The sequence below is a fragment of the Phocoena sinus genome, chromosome 6 (genome assembly GCF_008692025.1).
Source record: "Phocoena sinus isolate mPhoSin1 chromosome 6, mPhoSin1.pri, whole genome shotgun sequence".
Taxonomy (NCBI): domain Eukaryota; kingdom Metazoa; phylum Chordata; class Mammalia; order Artiodactyla; family Phocoenidae; genus Phocoena; species Phocoena sinus.
Genome location: NC_045768.1, coordinates 44,500,956 through 44,522,382, shown reverse-complemented (window position 1 = coordinate 44,522,382; position 21,427 = coordinate 44,500,956). Strand labels below are relative to the sequence as shown.

Here is a 21,427-nt window from a genome sequence, read left to right as displayed (position 1 = left end):
CTCCTGCATTGGCAGGCGGATTCTTATCCACTGCGCCACCAGGGAAGCCCTTAAAGATAATTTCTCACCTAAAGAAGACACTAATGTAAGTTCCTTGGGGTCAATGGTAGAACAGGAAACTGAGAGCAAGTTCCTTGCCCCCCACAGAGGACAGGAATGGGCTCTCTCTCACTCTCAAAGATGCTTGTCAACACTTTCTCTTTTGGATCTGCTCAAAGTAGATAGAAATATCCCTAGAAAACATCCCCTCTGTGTACAACTCTTAGGAGCACAGTCTTCTGAGTAATTGTTTTACATTCATCCTTAGAAACCTTTTATTTTAAACATCTTTTAGAGTAGTTGAGAACATATGCTCTGGAGTTAGACTGCCCAGAATCAACCTGAGCTTGGCCCTTTGCTGTGTGGCCCTAGGCAAGTTCGTAAACTTTGTGAGCTTCTGCTTCCGTGCATATAAAATGGAAATCGTGATACCTACTTCATATGGCCGTGAGGACACAGTGCAGTGATGCTGGGCACTTAGTTTGTACTTCACAAATATTAGCAATTCAGCAGATTTCTGCAGTGAGTCGCCTTCTAATTTAATAAGTTCAACAGCCTTGTTATAAATATCACGTTTGTTCAGTGATTCCAATAGATCATTGACTATGATGAAATAAGAGAGGGAAATACAAAGGCAGACTTTGGTAATTAGGTGGTTGTTGGTAGTAAACTCTTAATTTTCAGGTATGTTTACATGTAATAATGTCATTCATTCATTCAACATTTATTAAGTATAAATGTATGTTATATGTTAATGTTGTATCACAGAAAGGGTTATAAAGAGATTTGCAAGAAGCCTTCCCTAAGGTTTAGAGACATGCTCACTGCTGCTTTGATTTCCTGAATATCAGGGACCATTCATTCATTCATTCTAACATTTATTGGGTATGCCTGGCGCTGTTAATAGGAGCTAAGTCTAATTCAGCAGTGAATGAAACAAAAATTCCTGACCTCTGGAGCTAACATTCTAGTAGGGGAAGATGAGCAATAAATGGGACAAATAAAGGGAATATATAATATGTTAAGTGGTGATAAATGTGAAGGGGAAAAATAAATCAGGGAAGGGGCAGTGGGGTATGCTGGAGACAGCAGTTTCAAATTGGGTGGTCAACTGGGTGGAAATCTTCCCTGAGAAGAGAGCATTTGAGCAAACACCTGAAAGCAGAGAGGATGTGAGTTACGGAGATTTCTAGAAGGGCATTCTGGGCAGAGGAAAAGCAGGCGCAAAGGCCCTGAAGTTGGAGTATTCTTGGTGACTTTGGGGAAAGCAATCATGGCCGCCTTCTCTTTGATTCTCCTTTGAATGTTATAGAGTCTGAAATACAGAAGGCAAGTAATTACAATGGTTTTAATATTCTCAGGGAAGTACAAATGAGGCATCACAGTCAAATTTTAATGAAGGGAAATCAGTATATCCAGGCGGTGCTTCTGTAGCTTTCTGTCTGAATGGAATTTAGCAAGCAGGAGTTTCAAACTTTAACTCCTGGATGTTGGAGACTGATCGGCAAGGACAATTGTCTTGGTTCCTCCCCACCTCACCTGAGAGGGTGGGAGGAGATCTGAGCTGAAGAGCCCCAGGTCACTGGGTTCTCACGTTTCCCAATCTCTGAATCATTCTACAGATGGGAAAGAGAACCAGAGATCAGTAGAGGAGCTATAACTTTTGAACTCGCCATTATTGTGGTATAATTGATATACTCCCCATCGCAGCCATTTTTGTGTAAGATTGGATGAGTGTTGACAAATGTACATACCCCGGGTCGTGCTGATACATACTAAACAAGTGACTGATCAGGGAAAAAAGAAGCCCTAATTTGTAGCCTTTGCCAGTTTTTCCTGTTGTGTTAAAAACTTCCATCATTGTTGATGTCAAGTCAGCAATGTGATGTCCCTGCAGAGGGTGTTGGGAAAAGATGCAGTTGGATCTGGCAAGCCTGCAATGAGCTGGTTCCAACATGCCGGAGCACTAACCACTGATGGAATTACCACCACAGTCATGATGTAGAACATTTCCCAAACTCAAAAGTTTCTCCAGGCTTTCCCCAAGGTTATCACTCATCTGTTTGCTGTCATGATAGAGTAACTGTCCTAGAACTTCTTACCAATGGAATCATACACTGTATCCTCTTTGTGTCAGCATGCTGTTTTGACCTTCATCCATGTAGCTGCATGCTTCAGAGTTTTGTTCCTTTTTATTGCTGGGTATTCCATTCTGTAAATATACCACAATTGATTTATCCATTCACTTGTTGATAGACATTTGCATTATTTCCATTTTGGGGCTATTATTAAGAAAGCTGCTATAAGCATTTATGTATGAGTTTTGTTTGGAAATAGGTTTTCATTTCTCTTGGGTAAATACTGTAAATGAAATGGCTGGGTCATGAGGAGGATGTGTGTTTCATAAGAAATTACCAAACGATTTTTCAAAGATGTTGAATCATTTTCTACTCCCGCTAGCAATGTATGAGAGTTCCGATGCTCCATAATCTCATTAAAAATGGGTATCGTCTACCTTTTAAATTTCAGCCATTTTGGTATGTGTATAGTGCCATTATGATTTTAATTTGCATCTGAGCATCTTTTTACATGCTTATTGGCCATTTGTCTATCTTTTGTGAAATGTCTGTTCAAACTTTTGCCCATTAAAAAAATTTTATTTGTAGGCTGATAGTAAATAACTTTTCGAAAAGGAGTACAGAATTTGGGGAAATCTGTAAGTTGGACAGGGCAGGAGGGAAAACAAGGCAAACAAGCAGCCTGAGAGAGCTGACAGGTTCATCGAGGTGGCCACAGTGCTTTTATTCAGTGAGTTAGATAAAGCATGTAGACTAGTTCCTGGCACAGAATAAATGTTGATATTATTATTATTAACTTTAAAATTATATTATTATAATATTAAATATTACTATTTATTTTAACAGCAAAGGGAAGCCACTCAAGGATTTGAAGTTGGCCTATGAACTATGACAGTCAAATGTACATTTATAACCATATCCTGGCTACTGTATAGAAAGGCTTGAGAGAGGAGATTGGTGTGAATGGCTGTGAGAAGCCAAGAAGCCAGTGTAGTCATCTAACAGGATGTTAGAGCAGACACAGTGGGTCATCCGTAGCCTGTGGTTCAGTGGTGCCTGTAGCCCATGACTCAAAAGGTACATACCTTTGAGGATCTCTAAGTTGTGCAAGATTGTATATATATAAAGCTACTTTTTCAGAAATTCTCATCTGTCCAGTTTGGAATAATCAGGGGAGCCAACTGCTGAATCCACTGCTTGGTCTGCTTTGGAAGGCATTCAGTATTGACTATTTAAGTAGCTTGGAGTATCAATCAGGAGGGCCAAGTTTTCAGAAAAGGCCCCCAAAGCCGCCCCACAGCATGGGCCTCCACCAGAGCTGCTGCTTCTGCCTCAGTGAGGAAGCTGAGGAAGGAGGAAGCTACCCTATGATGCCCCTGTAGTTCTTCTAAAATCTCTTACCAATTGACTGACAAAACAGGATGTGCAAATGAATGCCCAGAAAGCTAGCAACCAGGTACTAAGACCTTTAGCCACAGCCACCACTAAACACGAAAATGCCTCCAAGAGCACGCCTCACGATGCCACAGTCTGCCTTTGATTGGTAGAACCTTAATCACATTCAGAACCCTGGCTGCATAGAATTTAGCTCTGCAGTATAGGAAGGCTCACTAGAAGGACGTTGGAATGCGTCTTGGGAGCCCATCGACGGGATGCACCATGAAACGTAACTAAATTCACCCCGATGCTAGGCATTCAACAAAGATTTACATTTTACCACCTCACAATACCAGCTGTGTACATTCGGGCACTACCAGAGCCTCAATAGCCTCCTTTATCAAGTTGGAGGTGATAATATTTGTCTTTAGAAGCTCTTGGGGAGGTGAAGTTAAATATAATAACATGCGGAGGAGCAGCAAGATGCTTGGCACGTCGCAGGCATTCTGTAATTGAGGCATCAGCCAATCAGTGAACACCATTCCATAACCCTCTAGAGGAAACAGAATCCCTGAAAGATGGAGATGAAATAGAGTGTACTGCTAAAGAGATTTAATGGCCCAAATAGAAGTGGCCCTTGTATCAGTCCCATGGAATTGGGGGAGCGTCTTTGCCCCTGGAAAAGTAGGTGGGATTTGTGTGTGTGCTATTTCACGTGTTCATTTGTATTATTTTTTCATTTTTGGTTAGTTTAATTTAAAAAAATAATGCAGCCACATAAATGATGAAAAGAAAATCCCTCTTTTCCAGTTTGTCAAGTTTCCTTCTTGAAATATCCTGTGCATATAAGCACACATGTCATCTAGAGTCTTCCTTTTTTCTCCTACAAAAATTGGGTCATATTATATGCCTCTTTTGCACCTGTATTTATTTATTTATTTCTTTATCCACTACCTTGGAGACAATGCATTTCAGTTCATATAGAACCAGTCACCTACCGATGGCAGCTAGTTGTTTGCATTCCCTTGCTTTTACAAAATTTGCTCTAACTAACATCCATTCTTTTACGTAAATGACTCTACCTATAGAATCAATTTTAAGAAGTGGAAAGGCTAGGTCAAAGGTTAAGTACTGTGTATAATCTTATTGATATTGCCAAATGGCTCTCCACACACTTGTACCATGGTACGCTCTTTACTGATCCTGTATGAGCTGCGTTTGTGCCAACATCCTTGCCAACAGTGTATCATCAACCCTTTTGATTTTTGGCCAGTGAAATAAGGGAAGTGAAATAAGGGAGGTGATACCAGGGCAGATTAAGAGGAATCCTGCCAAGAGACAGAGATGAGGGATTAATTAGAGGATAGGAGGTGAGGGAAGGTAGGATTTGAATATAAACTTAGGAGGGAAACTCATAACCTTCTGCTACTTACTACGTGCTGGACAGTGACTTGACTAGGCAGTGTACCTGCTATTACATTCAATCCTTATAACCACACTAACCCATAAACACTATTATCCCCCATTAGACTCTGACGCCCAGTCTCTGTCCACTGTACCTCCTGTGTCCTTATTTCACAGTTGAGGAAACCAAGGCCCAAAGAGGTTAAGTGATGTATCCAAAATCCCAGAGCACGTTAAGTCAGGACAAGGGTTCCGCTTTCCAGCTCCACGTACACTGCATTAGGCCAGCATTCTGGTGTGTACCATTGAAGCCACAAAGGATCTGAATATTTCTTCAGGGTGTATTTCATCCACAGTTTGAGTTTAATAGTTGAGTTGAATTCAGTCATTTCCTATAGTCGAAGAGGTTCCATAATAGTTGAGTGGACATGATCTTAAACATACTGGCACTTTACACGTTGATAAAAAGTTCTTCCTCAGAGATTCTCTGTTCCTTTCCACAAAAACTACTGTATTTACTCGAGCATTCTTTTTTTTTGCTGTACGCAGTCCTCTCACTGTTGTAGCCTCTCCCGTCGCGGAGCACAGGCTCCGGACGCACAGGCTCAGCGGCCATGGCTCACGGGTCCAGCCGCTCCGCGGCATGTGGGATCTTCCCGGACCGGGGCACAAACCTGTGTCCCCTGCATCGGCAGGCGGTCTCTCAACCACTGCGCCACCAGGGAAGCCCCCAAGGAGCATTCTTGACAGAAACTATGTGAGGTGAAAGCTCTAAGCTTCTTGGGATTTTAAGATTTCTGATAGAGGATTATGCAGCCCCTCCTGAATTCTACCCCTACTCCTCTGGAATTTTAAAGTTGGCCTGTAAAACCCTCCTTGAAACACCCGTGGAGACTGGGACTGGCACCTGTGCCCTCTTCCTCATTGTTTTCTACTGCTTCGGAGTCCAGAATCATTGAGATTAGAGGTTTCAGCTAGGATTGCCTCATTTCCTACTTGTTTTCCGAGTCCAGGATCTCTTCTGTGTACATCTGGGCAGTTCCACTTGAATCAGAAATGGGAGACTTCAGACATTCAAATTTAATGAAGATAAGAAACATTCAATTAGAGCATGAAGTCCCAGTGAGGAGATGACTCTTAAATGGCACAGAAATTTGGTTGACCATCCTTATTGGAGGGGCGGGACAATGATTGAGAATGTGATGAAAAGATGGGAATGAAAAGTAAACCTTTTATCTGAAAAAATTAAGCTGGGGCAATGACTTTTTTTTCTTTTTTCTTTTTATTAATTAAGAAGGCCTAACTTTTGAATTGTCCTAATTGGAAAACATCTTGTTGGTGGTCATTCTTTTAGGGTAGAGCAATGGTGTTCTGGAGGAATAGCCCTAAATGTATTTGTCCAAGGCGAGTAAAGTGTCAGTGGTAAAGAATGGAATTTGACAGCTGTAGTGATCTGAGAAATGAACTGGCTTGAAGTCCAATTTTATAGATAATGAAACTGAGACATAGTAAGTATATGCGATTTAGCTAAGGAGACACTTCTGGTGACCGTCAGCCGAAACTAGAACCAAGCTCTCCTGCCTTAGCTCATTGTATGGTTTAATTTCCATTATGTGATCCACATTTTACAATCTGCTGAAAGAATATGATTGCTTGGAATTGTGTTAGTTTGTTTTCTTAGAATGGACAGGGATTTATTTTTACAGCTATCCTAAACAGACCTGTTTTTAACTAAAGAAAGGGGTACATAAATGAGAAAACTAATTTGTTAAAGAAATGGTTAAGATAAAGTCGATTGAACTATTGTCACACAGGAAGCTTAGCTGATAGGTAGGACGTGTGATCTTTGTTTTGTTTTAGAAATTGCCATTCATTCCACTTTTAGTTTTGCAACACATGAATAAGAGCTATGTATTTATACTGTCTACTGAAGTCAGGAAACAAACTAAGTACTGTTTTCTTTGCGAATGATCAGTTGCTTAGGACTTGTTTCAAATTAACGATATAAATAATCTAACAAGGTCTTTCATTGTACATTTCTCGGAGCAAACAAAATGCGATGTGTTTTTATAACCAGATAGCTATTTGATATTTGTTTCTCTTTCATACATTTGGGTACAGATTGATATAGAAGTATTTAAAATGCTGCATATAAATTAAACATTAAAAGGGAGATATGGAGAGTCCAAGCTGCCCCATTATAATCTTTAGTTCCATGGTCACCGCCTCAAGGACACTCCATTTCATATCACATGTCCTTCTTTTGAAAAGTGATCACCAAGCTTCAAGTAGCATTTAAGCATGGCCAGCAACTGCATAATTTATGGACCTTTTCTTTTTTTTGCTTTTGTGTTCTTATTTTAATGAAAAACCAGGAAAACAGAAGACTTTTCATACGTTAACTCTCTTATATTCTTTCCCTCCTGCCTTTGCAGATCGGGGCCCTGAAGGATTACTACCACTTCTATCACAGCAGGACGATTAAAAGGTCAGTTCTCTCAAGCAGAGGAACACACAGTTTCATTTCAATGGAACCAAAGGTAAGAAGAACCAGTTGGGTGGGGACCAAGAGGCAGAGCTTCTGCATTTTTCATTGGTAACATCACACTAGGAACTGGTGACCAGCACGAAAGCTTACATTTCAAGAGCTGTCATACTATCCTTTGGTCCAATATCTTTGCTTCCTCTTGAGACCAAAAATAGGCAGTGGCTTGATTTTTTATTGAAGTGCCCTTATCATCCCAGTTGTAGAACAGCCCAGGGGTATCAGAAGTAGGAGTTGTCATGGAGAAATGAGAAGGAGTGTATGTGGGGACAGATAGGGATGGATTCAGAAGTATTGAAGTCTTAAGAAGACCATACCATCTGCCTATTTGCATACAGATCTGAGGTTCTATCTGAGCTCTGTAGAGCAGTTTTTTCCAGAACCCTTAGGTCAGGCCTCAGGTCACCACGAATCCTTGTAGTTTCAACGGGCATTAATAGAGCCATGCCACTGGTGGCCCAGGGCCTAGACCATGGCCTAGACCATGTCTGAGACAGGAGGGATTCTGAGCACAGAAGGGACAGAAGCTGGCTGTGCTCCTCTTGGAAGCTCAGCAGGGATCTTTCTTACACATTGTCTTGACCCCAGTCCTTTTGGGTTGTACAGAAAGCATACTTCTAGGAGAACCTAGCAGGAGATATGTCATGTCTAGATTCTCCCAATCCATTTTGGAGAGGCAGGACAGCTTTGAAATGGGAGATAGGAAGCTGGAGGGTGTTAGGGACAAACAGGCTAATAACTGGCAACTAAAACTCTGAGGATGAGATAACCCTCTGTCCTTATTAAGTTGGAGGAAGGGATTGACTCTGACAGAGAACTGCTTGGCCTCCCAGATGTGATGGGTAAAGAGGGAGTGAGGACAGCAGTACCAGCCTGCCCTGGTTCCTCTGTGGATTCACTGTTTGTTATTTACTGATCAGGAAGGGTTGTCTTTTCCTCATTATGGTTTGCGTTTATCATATGAGCTCATTTTCAAATAAATTGGTCAACAATTCTCTACCAGTGAGCATGGCAATCTCACCTAGAGATTCCTTGGAAATGATATTCCTTATTAAAGCAAAAAGGTCCCTGTTTGAATTAATATGCAAATCAGGTTGGCCCTTTGGAGTCCTGTCCTCGGTTATGTGCCACAGTTCTTGTTTAATTTTTGTCTGGAATATTATCACACAGTGTTCATGATTGTGAAATTGTATCTTGGTGGTTAGAAAAAGCACGTTTGTTGTAGGGCCCAATTTTCTGTGGATTATAGGAACATCCCCTGATACTTAACACTCCGGCAGCCTGTGGATTATATGTATATTTTCCCTTTATCTCTATTCAGAGTTAAATGTTACTGGAAAAGCAATCTGTTAGGATGTTCCTGAATTAGCGAAGTTTTCGAAGCAAAGTCACGTTTTTCATCTGTTAACGTTTTCCAAGCTTTCTTGAACTTCGGTAATTTAAATGATTTTAATTTCAGACCTCATGTGCATAGTCCATGTGATTTTTTTTTTTTGCTGTACGCGGGCCTCTCACTGTTGTGGCCTCTCCCGTTGCGGAGCACAGGCTCCGGACGTGCAGGCTCAGCGGCCATGGCTCACGGGCCCAGCCGCTCCACGGCATGTGGGGTCTTCCCAGGCCGGGGCACGAACCCGTGTCCCCTGCATCGGCAGGCAGACTCTCAACCAGTGTGCCACCAGGGAAGCCCGGTCCACGTGAATTTGAAAAACCGAGTACTAAATGGTTTGGGAGGTAAGAACAGAATTGAATACAGAGCTATTTCAAGCCTTAACGTTCTTTTGGGGAAGCTTGGCCTTCCATTCTTCTTATCTCAGTGCATCAAACAGCTCATGCAGGACCCAGTGGAGACCGCAGATGCTGGGACACATAGTGCCTGGCGTGTATGTCCTCCCCCACCCCGCCCAGAGGAACAGAGCCAGTTCAGGCCAGCCCCAGGGTACATGCTCAGTTCCTCTTCCTCCTCCATATAAAGAATACCCTAGGATAGGACTGTACCTTGCTTCTCCTCATTCTGATGCCACCTGCCCCTCATTGCCGCCCAGCTGTTTATACAGGAGGGCTGCTGTTCTACCAACTTTGCAGATTGGGGATTGCCTGCAGTTTCTTTCAGATGTTTCTTAAAGTCCGATCATTCCTTCCATTGGCCATTGCTTGAGGGTCTAATATATGCCAGGCCCTGTGTTAGGCTCTGGGGATTTGGGGATAGGGTGGTGCCCTCAGGGAGCTCTCTGCAGCCTCCCACAGTAGCTTTCAGGGAAACACAAGACGTTACAGCACTTCTCAGTGTTGGGGACGGAAGAGCAAAGGAGATGGGGGTCTACTACATTCCTCCTCCTTCTCCAGCTCCCTCCGCGAAAAGCTCAGGCCGCCACTTAGGTTAAGTTTCCTTTTTAATTAAAACAACAACAACAACAACAAAGGTTATTTACAGAGAAGTTGCAAAAACGTTATGAGGAATTCCTGTATTCACTTCCCAGATTCCTCAGATGTTAACGTTTACATTTTACATCTCGTCAGACTTACTTGGTCATTTTCTCTCTCTTCTCTCTATACACATGCACGCACATTCACACATAGCTATGTATATAAGTTTCTTTTTGAAAATTTGGGTGCAAATTGCAGACATGATGCCCCTTGAACTCTAAATACTTCACTGTGTATTTACCAAAACTAAGAATGTTCTGTCATATAACTGGGAGTACAATGGTTAACATTTGGGTAAAATCTGGATATTAACATTGATTCAATATTATAATCTAATCTACAGATTTTATTCAGATATTGCCAGTTGTCTCATTTCTGGGCCAGGATCACATCAGTTGTCATATTTCCCAAGTCCCCTTGGTATACTCTGTCATACTTCCCTTCCCTTCCCTTCCCTTCCCTTCCCTTCCCTTCCCTTCCCTTCCCTTCCCTTCCCTTCCCTTCCCGTCCCCCCCCCTCCCCTCCCCTCCCCTCCCTTCCCCTTCCCCTTCCCCTTCCCCTTTCCCTTCCTCTTCCCCTTTCCTTTCCTTTTCTTTCATGATCTAGAATGTTTTTGCAGAGTACTGACCACTTATTTTGTAGAATCTCTCAAGTTGCATTTGTCTGTTTCTTCATGATTAGCTGCAGGTTTGGCAGGAAACCAGAGAAGTGCTACGTCCTTCCCAGTGTATCAGATCGGGAGGCACATGACATTGACGTGTTTCATTGCTGATGATTTTAACTTTGGTCACTTGATGAAACCTGGTGTCTGGCGGGTTTCTTTATTTTAAAATACGATTTCCCCCCACCTAATTAATAGGCGTTTTGTGGGGAAATACTTTGAGATTATGTAAATTTCTACAGGCTGACTTTTTATTTTTCACTCCCAGCAGATCTCATGGGGAGTATAAAGTATCCGCACAACTTGCTTTCTTAGGCAGGTCTCCTTTTCTTTAATCTTGGGTGTGTGTGTGTGGTGGGCGATTTGTGTGCCAGAGTGGAGGCACATTTGTGATTAGGGGGACGGGACCATGTGGAATGGCTTGGTGGGAAACATTGGTGATGTGTGAAGTTATTTTTGTTCCTCATCTTCTCCAGAAAGGGAGCAACATTGTAAGAACAACCCTCCCGGTGCTAAGAAAATGCTGTGGTCAGCTGGGGCACATGAGCCCGGAGAACAAGAATAGACTGGATTCCCATATGTTAACAGTATGTTATGATTAGCTTTTAAATGACAGGGATCCGCAGACTTCTAAGACGGCATCACTACACGATAATAACACAGTTTGGCAAAAAGCGTTGGTACAATATTACAGCAGTTAGAAGGGTGAGTCTAACAGTGTTCGTGACTCACCAACTTCTCTCCAAGAGACCTAGGTTAAATCTGAGAGAGGGCAGTCTTGAATTAACATTTTCAGAAGCCTCTCATTAATCTGCTTAGAAATCTTTGCCAGCCCTGTGGCATTTTGGTCAAAGAGGGCGGTATCTACAGGAGGTCTTTGGAATGAAAGTTCTTTACAGTTCTTTAACTGCCGGTGCAGACATGGGCGGGGGTGGTGGAGGAGATACTTTTCTTTCATTCTTCTTACCCAGAACAGAAAAATCAGAATCCTACATTTTCCATTAGAGTAGGCTTTCAAAAATAAAGAACATAAACTGTCCTTCGTTTAGCCCTTATGTCCTATTCATGTGTAGTTTGATATACAAGCCCAACTTCTACCCTTGCCCATGAGGTTTTATCTTGAAGATTCTGGCCTTTTAATCTCTTATCTTTTCCAGTCGTTTTTTTTCTGTCTTCAAATATATTTAAAGATCAATTTTTATCTAAATCTAGGATAGAATTACCTTCTGCTCTGGACTCAGGGATGAGCAACTCTCCTGCCGTGTTTTTTCCTGAAGTTCAACGTTATCAACCCGCCTCATCGCGTGGATGTGTATGGCTGTGTATCTCAAATACGGAAAAACTATTGATATAGTATTGTTTATTGCAGAATCATAGGCTCCTTAGAATTACACTTCTCTCCTTCCTATCCAATGCTAACATACCCTCTGTCATACTCCTAAAAATATTATTTTCAGATCTGTTAAACATGCCCAATGACAGAGAGCTCAAACATTTCTATAAAATTAAAGAGATTTAACATGTTGAGCTAAAATTTGCTTGTCTGTAACTTCTGTCCATTAACTGGATCTACTTCTACCTTCCAGACTTACACTTAACAGCTCTTTAAATATTTGGAGCCTCTCTCTTAGTCTCCTGGAGCAGCAATTGTCCCTCTGTCAGTGTGGCCCAGAATTAAGTTCAAGGCTTTAGCTCACAGAGAGATTGCTCATTTGTTACATTTATATGTAAGCCATTTCCTCTAAAGAGGATTTTAGAGCAGAGCGTGCAAGCACTGTAGAGTGACAGCTAAAGGGCTGTAGGAAAAGGACAGGAAATGAAGTAATTGGAGGTAATTAGCAAAATCAGATAGAATCAAACCTGTGAAAGGAGAAAGGGAAGTTCAAGTTCTTGACTAATCCCTGTTGGTACCTATTGTGTCCAGAATTTGATTTTCAGGCGAATGGAGTTTCTCTTTTTGCCTCAAGGGTGAAGACGATGTGATGGAGTAAGGTAAGGGTGCAGGGGTACTTCACTGTACATAATGGTCCTGTTCCCAAAACGTTGTACCAATCTACTTCTTATCAGTCAAACCTCATTTCTCCGTGGATTCACTTTACAATTTCAGAATCAATTTATCTTCACTGAGGATTGATATGTCATTTTTCTGTGGAGACAACCAGCACATTAGTTAACTCTTTTTTTTTTAACTCTGAGACAAACCATTTAAAAGTTGTTTCCATACACCTGATCTGCCAGGGGATCTTTGGAGGTAAAGAAACCTTATTCAGTTAGAAATAGAGGCTCAGGAGTGTCTGAGCTCCATCTTGCCTGGCTCCCATGCATGAATCACAGCCATGCCTTTTCACTGACAAGATTCCTGGTGTCCTGGTGCAGCTTCAAAATTCATTCCACCCCAAGTACAAGTGCTTCCTGATCTGGCCGCTGCTGCACTTCCTCTCACCCCACCTGCCCTCATTCCAGCTGGTGCTCCCGTGGACTGTTTTCTCTGGCAGTTCAATTTTCTGCTCTTTGGTTTTAACTGTGATAATAACTTCATGGTTTGACTTTCTTCTGTGAAGTGCAGTTTTATAACAACATTCCTGGGCTTGTGCTCGGCGGCCACGTGCACAGATCCTGGATGTGTTGAGGTGGAATGAGAGGGGCTGTGTTCTCTGGGGCAGGAACCCGAGGCTGTGTGTTCTTAGCCTGTGTCGTAACCGTGATTGTTACACATTTGCTTCTCAGCATCTCACCAGTGAATGAAAGCAGTTACCATATAGCTAGAGAATGCCCTGAATTCTTCTGGAAGTAGCGTGGGCTTGGGTGTGATGATGAGTGGAGAGGACATGGATGCAATGATCAAGGGGCATGTTGGGGGGCTGTCTTGTTCCGGGTGACCCTCTTTTTTTTTTTTTTGCGGTACGCAGGCCTCTCACTGTTGTGGCCTCTCCCGTTGCGGAGCACAGGCTCCGGACGTGCAGGCTCAGCGGCCATGGCTCACGGGCCCAGCCGCTCCGTGGCATGTGGTATCTTCCCGGACCGGGGCATGAACCTGTGTCCCCTGCATCGGCAGGCGGACTCCCAACCACTACGCCACCAGGGAAGCCCCCGGGTGACCCTCTTTAACTACCTTTCTCCAGTTATGAAGTGCAACCGCTATGGCAGATTCCTGTCTTTGCCTTTTGATAGCATCCCTGTGCCTTTGAAAACCCCGCTAGGACGTGTAGACTCCCGGGAGAAGCGTTTCAGGCATAAGTTTGCAACCTGTGATACAGGTATAGTGGCAGGATGGCTAGGAGTGTAGGAGACGGAAGGAGTATGTGGGTGCAGATGCCACCGAGTTCTCTGCCTTCCCTTCTTTTCTGTCTTGTTTTCAGGTCTCCCAGATGTCTGGATGATCAGAAACCAGAGAGTCAGATTGTACACTGCTGGGTTATCTGATGGGAAAGTTTGGGTCATAACCCCAATTTTTTTAGCTACTTAGGAAAAGTGGCCAAATCTTTATTAGAGAGCACTTCGCAGCATTTCATTCTGAAAGGTTATAAACGCACATTTCCACAGTGGCGTGCAGATAAGAAGGATGAGTGAGATGGGCCAGACAGAAAATCCCTGGGCATAGGATAGAGTGTAGAGCCCTTGCTGTGTGTAAGGGAGCATCCGCAGCCCTGCGGCGTCACGTTTGCAAGCTGGCTCGTGGTTGCCAGTTGAGAAGAGCCGGCAAGTCTGCACTTTTACAGGACGTTTCCCAATTTTAAATGTTGGCCAATAATTCAGAAGTTTAAACATATTCGTGTGGGCCAAGGAAAATGCATCCGAGGGGCATCCCAGTTTGTGACCCCTGAGGTGGGCTGCATCGGGAAAAAGCGGGGGAGGCGTGAAAGGTGGGTGTTAGCACCTTCATAACTTGGCCTCGGTCTTGCCCTCACCTGAACACTGGTTTCAGTCTGTCAGTCACACTCTGCTGAGTGGCTCTAGTATGATTTTTCTCTGTGTCTTAGTCTCCAAAATGAAATGCAAAAATCTTTTTTTTTTTTTTTTTTTTTGCGGTACGCGGACCTCTCACTGTTGTGGCCTCTCCCGTTGCGGAGCATAGACTCCGGACGCGCAGGCTCAGCGGCCATGGCTCACGGGTCCAGCCGTTCCGCGGCATGTGGGATCTTCCCGGACCGGGGCACGAACCCAAGTCCCCCAAATCGGCAGGCAGACTCTCAACCACTGCGCCACCAGGGAAGCCCTGAAATGCAATGATCTTTTAGGTGTAAATAATTGGCTCAGGGCACTCCGTTTCTGAAGCAGACGCTGCTGCCGGTGAGGACGGAGGGTTGCCGGAGCTCATTCTAGCTCCTCTCGTGCCTCTACCCAGCTTTCCACTGACAACAGTCTCAACAGGAAATGAAGCCTGGAGGAAATAGGATAAGTCAAAGAAAAGAACAGAAAAAAGAAGCAAATAAAGTGATGACCATGTAAAAATAGGGAGAGGAATTAGTTAGGGTGGGGGAAGGGTAGATTATGGATTTTGCCACTTTAGCCACGTGAAGGAAAGGTACAAATGTAAAATCTGTATTATTTTCTTAATTTATGTAGTATTTCTAAGGTGTCAGATTCTAAAGCAGCTGGTGCTAGATCTAGAAAATGTAGGGTAATGACGACATTCTGAATTTCTAGTTAGGTCTGGTCTTAGTTCAGGTTGCTTATGACAGAATATCATAGACTAGGTGGCTTATAAACAACATACATTACTTCTTCTAGTCCTAGAGGCTGGGAAGTCCAAGATCAAGGTGCTGGTAGATTCGGTGTCTGGTGAGACCCCACTTCCTAGTTCATAGACAGTCGTCTTCTCACTGTAATCTCACCTGGCGGAAGACGCAAGGGAGCTCTCTGGGGTCTCTTTTTATAATGGCACTAATCCCATTTATAGGTGACCATTAGGTCACTCCACCCTTGTGACCTAATCACCTCCCAAAGGCCCCACCGCTAAATGCCACCACGTTGAGTATTAGGTTTCAACATGTGAATTTTGCGGGAACACAAACATTCAGCCTGTAACAGGTCTTAAGATGGGAACTTTAGAGCCACAGGTTCTGTTGAACTCTTGGGCAAGTTAGGATATAATAAGTAAGTAATCCTAGGGAATAAGCGAAAACAGCAAAAACAAACAGAAGCCAGCAACAACAAAACCCAAAGCCATTTTAATTGTTTGGCTTTGAAGAGAAATCATACTGATTTACGTATTTACTTTAATGAATGCAAGAGTAAATAAGAGATCCAATTAAAACATCACCATTGAAAAGGCATGATTTGTTAAAAAGTGCTTGTGAATTTTGTTTCTGTGCTCAGTTCTACCAAATGTCAGTCAATTCTTACAACATAAAAAGAGGCAATATGGTACAACAGAAAGAACCTTGGGGTCTTTGTTCATGCTTGGATCTCTGTGGGGTGAGCACTTAACTCCTCTGTCCATCGATTTTCTCTCCTCATTTCTGTCCTCATCATTGTTCATGCCCATACTCAGGGAAGTACATGGTATAATACGGTATAATGGATTGTACATAAGAAAGGATCAAAAGCATAGGTTAAATTCTTATAAGAAAATAGTAAGTTCACCATTAAAATGATGTTATAAATCTATACATACTGATAAGGAAAGATCTCCAAAATAATATGTAAAGTAACAAAAAGTATAAAAAGAACATATAAGATGTGTTCCTATTTATGTTTTACATTTAAAAACAAACAAACAAAAAGACCTGTGTGTATTTTTGTGTAGTTATATGCAGCGTAGGTTTGGAAGGAAGCACAAACACATAAAAATAACTCTATTTTAATAGTTACCTTTCCACATTGTATGACTTTTAAAAAACTGTTCATACTGAAACTGCTTTTGTTGATATCAACAATGATATCTGACATTTCAAATCTGGCGAGTTCATCTCTGTTCTCATCTGACTCTATCTTTCACTTAATATAGTGGTTGATCATTTGCTCCTTCTTGAAAAATGACTCTTTCAGTTTCTTGAGACCACATCTCCCAGTTTTTTCCTTGCCTCTCCTGCACCTTCTGTCTCTGTGGATGGTACTTCTTCACCTCACCTATAAATTTTGGAGAGCCCAGGGCTCTCCTTTATGCTGGTGTCCTTGCTTCTAATTTATATCTTCTTCTCTCACCTACCTGACGTCTCCAATTAGATGTCTAGTAAGCATCTAAACCATAATATGACATATACGATGCTTTTAATTTCTATCCATCACCATGGTGCTCAAACCTTTTCCTTCCCAGTAAACGGTACCATAATTTATCTAGTTGCCCAAGCCAAAAGTAAAGCAATCTATTCTTGATTCTCCTTTTCCTCATTTCCCCTCATGGAACCATTAAGAGGGTCTCCCTGCTAAAATTTATCTTAAAGCTGTGAACCTGTGGGCTTTCCTCTCTGGCACTGCCACCAGCCTGGTTAATCCCACCATTGTCTTTGACTTGGACTGCAGAATTGCCTCTACTTCCGCTCTTCTTCTGTAGTCATTCTCCACAGAGAGTAAGCTTCTTAAGACGTACAAAGATCAGGTCTTTCAAAGACTTTCCATGGACTTTGGAATAAAATCCAATTTTTTCTTAATGATCTTTAAGGACCATCGTGGTCTGGCCCCTTCTTACCTCCCTGAGCTAGGCTTTGAAATGCCTCCTTTTTGCTTATCACTCTCAGCCACATTGACCTCTTTCTATAAACATCAAACTCTTTCCCTTTGCCTGGAACATATTTCCTTTGGTCTTTGCATGATGGATATCTTCTCACCCTTCACGTATCAAAGCAAATGTCACCTCCTTTGAAGGACCTTCGACAGTCATCCTTGCTAAAATACACCCTTAATCTCATCTACCCAGCTTCTGTCTAGCTTTAACGTGTTAATTTCCTCTTTGATAACGTATCTGAATCCAAAACCATATTGTTTATTTGATTGTTATTGGATTTTCCCTTCCGGGATAAAACTCAGTAGGGGCAGGGGCCCCATCTTATTAACTGTGGTATTCCCTCATTCTGGAATAATATCTGGTACATAAAGACCATCAATAGAAGAATAAATGAATGAATAAATATTTAAAATTAATTTGTACAGGAAAATAAATGATAGAGGAAGCAATAAATCTAGGGGCTGAATTTCTCTTAATTGCCTTAGAACTCAAATCATTTTATGATGACATACACAGTACTATCTCATTTTAGTGCAGACATGGGGGCAGCCAGTTGGAGAAACTGTTTCATAAAATAAAAGAGGTATTGGCTGGACTTGGGATATTTGGATTCCGGTCACAGCTTTGCTACTAGCTCAACCTGCTATTAGCAGGTCACTCCTCACTGGGCTTATTTCACTTATAAAATCATGGAGCAGGTGAGCTATTTTCTGACATTCGTTCTGATCCATTAATTACCATCTTGAACCAGTGTCACTTGTGATTTTACTGTTGGTCCACATTGTGCATCAGATGTGCCCTTTTCATATTCCCTGTTCTAATGTCTTTCCAAACTTCCTCCTTCTCTCTTTCTCCCCAATACTTAGAATATTTCTTAGCACTTGAGCTCTTCCCCTGGACTCTGTTCTACCTGAAAGAGTGAATTTTGCAATTAGACTTGAGAATAGCCTGGTTAGTCTTGAGACAGATAGAGACTTTACCTATTCAGCAATGCACATGATAAATGAGGAACAAGTAACATTGCTTCTTTGTTTTCAGAGTACATGTCTCTCACTGATACAAGAGTGTGATAACGAGAATGGTAATTATTATTACTGATGCTCATGAATTGCAGAAGGCAGTTCTGAACAGCAAAACATACTTAATACAAGTTCTTCTAAGGAATTCAATATTTTATGTAGTTTTTGGAGAAACGGAACACCTTCTAAAATGACAACAACACTAGAACACATTTTTAAAAGCTTACCATGGAAATTAGAAATTAGAAATATATTGGGAGGGTGGTGGGTAGGAAATAGGAAATAGAAGAAGCCAAGAATCAAGGGTGGACACAAGTCATGAAAATTGTTGGTGGAATATAGATTCTTCTTTAATCCACTGGCAAAGCTAAGCAAGTGTTTTCAGGTTTGAGTTTTCAAGCTTAGGCTGTGATTCCCCCCCGACCCACACCCCCACCGAAAAAAAGGGCAAAAGGTGAGCAGAGTGAGTGTGTGAGGAAGAGGACTGTGTCTTAGGGCAAATTTACTAGGCCCCAGCTCAAGGGCAGCCTTCGCTCTAGACAGAATGTTCCAATAATGTCCCTCAAGATATGGACAAGCTTTTCAGACTTACTCTTTGCACCAGCAGGAAGCCCTTTTCAAATTCATCTGTGCACGGAGAGAAAATGACAAAGATGGAGACTACTTGGAGGATTGGGAAAGAAATGGGGTCATTCCTCAATACCGGGAAAACTGAAGTCTCCCAGGAATGAGGTAGCATGAGAGGGCTCTCTGGAGTTAACCATTCATTCATTTGCTTTCTCCAGGGATAACTTTGAGAGCTAATTGTGTACAAGATACTGGTAGACCCCAGAGCTTTTTCCCAGTGGAGCTTACCACCTAGTAAGCCTAAAGTGCCGGCCTGAAGCCAAAAAACCCAGTTCTCAGCATCAGTTTCTATCCCCAAATGCAATTGTGACATCACTGGAAAGCTGAGACTTTTGAAGGCATCAATTAATACCATTTTAATAGCTTTTCACTAACACATCTCAAGTTTTTATTTCTATTTAGGGCTGCCATATAAAAGAATATATTTTTTTTATTTTTTTTTTTTTTTTTTTTTTTTTGCGGTACTCAGGCCTCTCACTGTTGTGGCCTCTGCCGTTGCAGAGCACAGGCTCCGGACGCACAGGCTCAGCGGCCATGGCTCACAGGCCCACCCAGCCACTCCGGGGCATGTGGGATCTTCCCGGACCGGGGCACGAACCCGCGTCCCCCTCATTGGCAGGCGGACCCTCAACCACTGCACCACCAGGGAAGCCCAAGAATATATTTTTAATAAGAGCTTGTCCCAAATATTGTACGGGCCATACTTTTATTAAAATAATTTTTTTTCACCTGAAATGCAAATTTAACTGAGTGTCCTGTGTTATTATTTGGTATGTCTGACAACCCTAACTTACACGGAAATCATTTTGAGATTACAGTTAGGAAAAACACACTGATAACGAGACATTAGTACATGTGGATGCCGTAAGGCACAGCTGAGGGTAGAGACTAACCAAAACCCCAGTCTCCCGTGACTACAGTAAATCAGGAGATTTCCCATGTTCCCTATGTCATGAAGTGTTTCTAGAAAACATTATCACTATATAAGAACCTGCTTGGAGTAACCACTGTTTATTTTACCATACATGTATGATGGGACATTAAGATTGGTTCTTCAGCTTAATAGTGATATCTGTAACCCAGCCAGTAAAGTCCCCCAGCCCCCACCACGATGATTACTTCTTTGTTGTTTGATAGAAAGACAATCTCTTTCAGCCCCTAGTAAAACATTTCATAAACTGTTCTTCTTGATTCCAAGAGACAAAGCCAATTTTCTCTGAGGCTGAGCTCTGTATACCTGACCCTTAAACCTCTGTAACAGAGTGTGTGTGGGGGGGGTGGATGGGGGGGTAGAGGTCACTGTAGTTAACCTGACACCTGCCACAACAAGGGCATTGAAATGAAAGCATCTATTTATCAGCCTTCTGACCAGCTCTCAGCTTTCACATTGTATGTAAGAGTGCCCCGTCACAGGAGAAAGTTCCAACTCCATAGACACAAGTTCCAACCAGCAGTTGTTATTAACTGATAGGAACAGGGTCAGAAGTCCAGCCTGGCACAGAACCTGAGACTGCTGAATTACCCCGAGAGGGCAAAGACTCCTGTGTGGCCCTAAACGAAGATAACACGATGAATCACTAGTACAGAGAGCTGGCCTTTTCCAATTCCATGATTCTCCAACTCCAACCTTGGGGGCATTGGAATAACATCCTTGGGAATAAAATTTAGAGCGTTTCCCCCTTTTGCACCAGTTGCAGCGTCCTGTGTATGAGTTAACACAATGGTAGGGAATTAGGAGGCCATTCTGTAAGGGTCAGTTTTCTCTTATCATCAGTGGTAAATAAAGCCTATGTTTAGCCTTGTGTGTCTAATTCAGGTTTATAGTTGAGCGAACCCTGTGAAGTGACAGGCACAGCTCTCTGCGTTTGTGGCATAATTTACAATTTGAATCTGATATGTTACATGACTAGGATACGATAGTCATGGGAAAAATGATGCCTCACAGCTTTGTAAGTGTTAATGGGATATGTTTTTATTAAATCCTTTAAAATGCTCATTGTGTTATGTATATATTTTAATTCATTTGAATTGTTTTTTTCCCCATTTCATTATGATTTTCAACATACAGCAAAATTAAAGAATTTAAAGTGACCACCACTATACTTACTGTCTAGAATCCATCATTAACATTTATATACTTTCTTTATCACATATTTATATACCCATCCATCTTTATTCATCTATTAGTCCATTTAATTTACATATCTGTGCACCTATCATTATTCATCCATTTATCCATCTAATTTTTGATGTATTTCAAAATAAGTTGCAGACATCAGTCCATTCCCCTCCAAATACTTCAGCATGCGTGTCATTAATATTTTTCTGTTTTTTTGTGTAAAATTTACGTACAATGAAACTCACAGATGTTAAATGTATAGTCTTTGAGATTTGACAAATGCATACACATGTGTAACCTAAACCCCTTTCAAGATATAGATTGTTTCCATCACCCCCTGAGCCCCTTCCCAGTCACTTTTCTCCCCACCCAGAGACAATCACGGTTTAATTTTTTCCTACTATAAATTAATTTTGAAGGGTTGATTTTTAAAAATTAAGGTCTAATTTATAGAGTAAAATTTGTCC

The 21,427-nt window shown here is 42.0% G+C and overlaps 1 protein-coding gene across 1 annotated transcript in view; it reads left to right on the top strand.

Moving 5' to 3' along the window:
* The window catches only part of PCSK5 (proprotein convertase subtilisin/kexin type 5), a 448,447-nt gene that overhangs the window by 28,855 nt on the left and 398,165 nt on the right, over positions 1–21,427 (top strand). Inside the window, 1 exon segment of the mRNA XM_032634783.1 lies at positions 7,334–7,438. Within this exon segment, the coding sequence (XP_032490674.1) occupies positions 7,334–7,438 (105 nt within the window).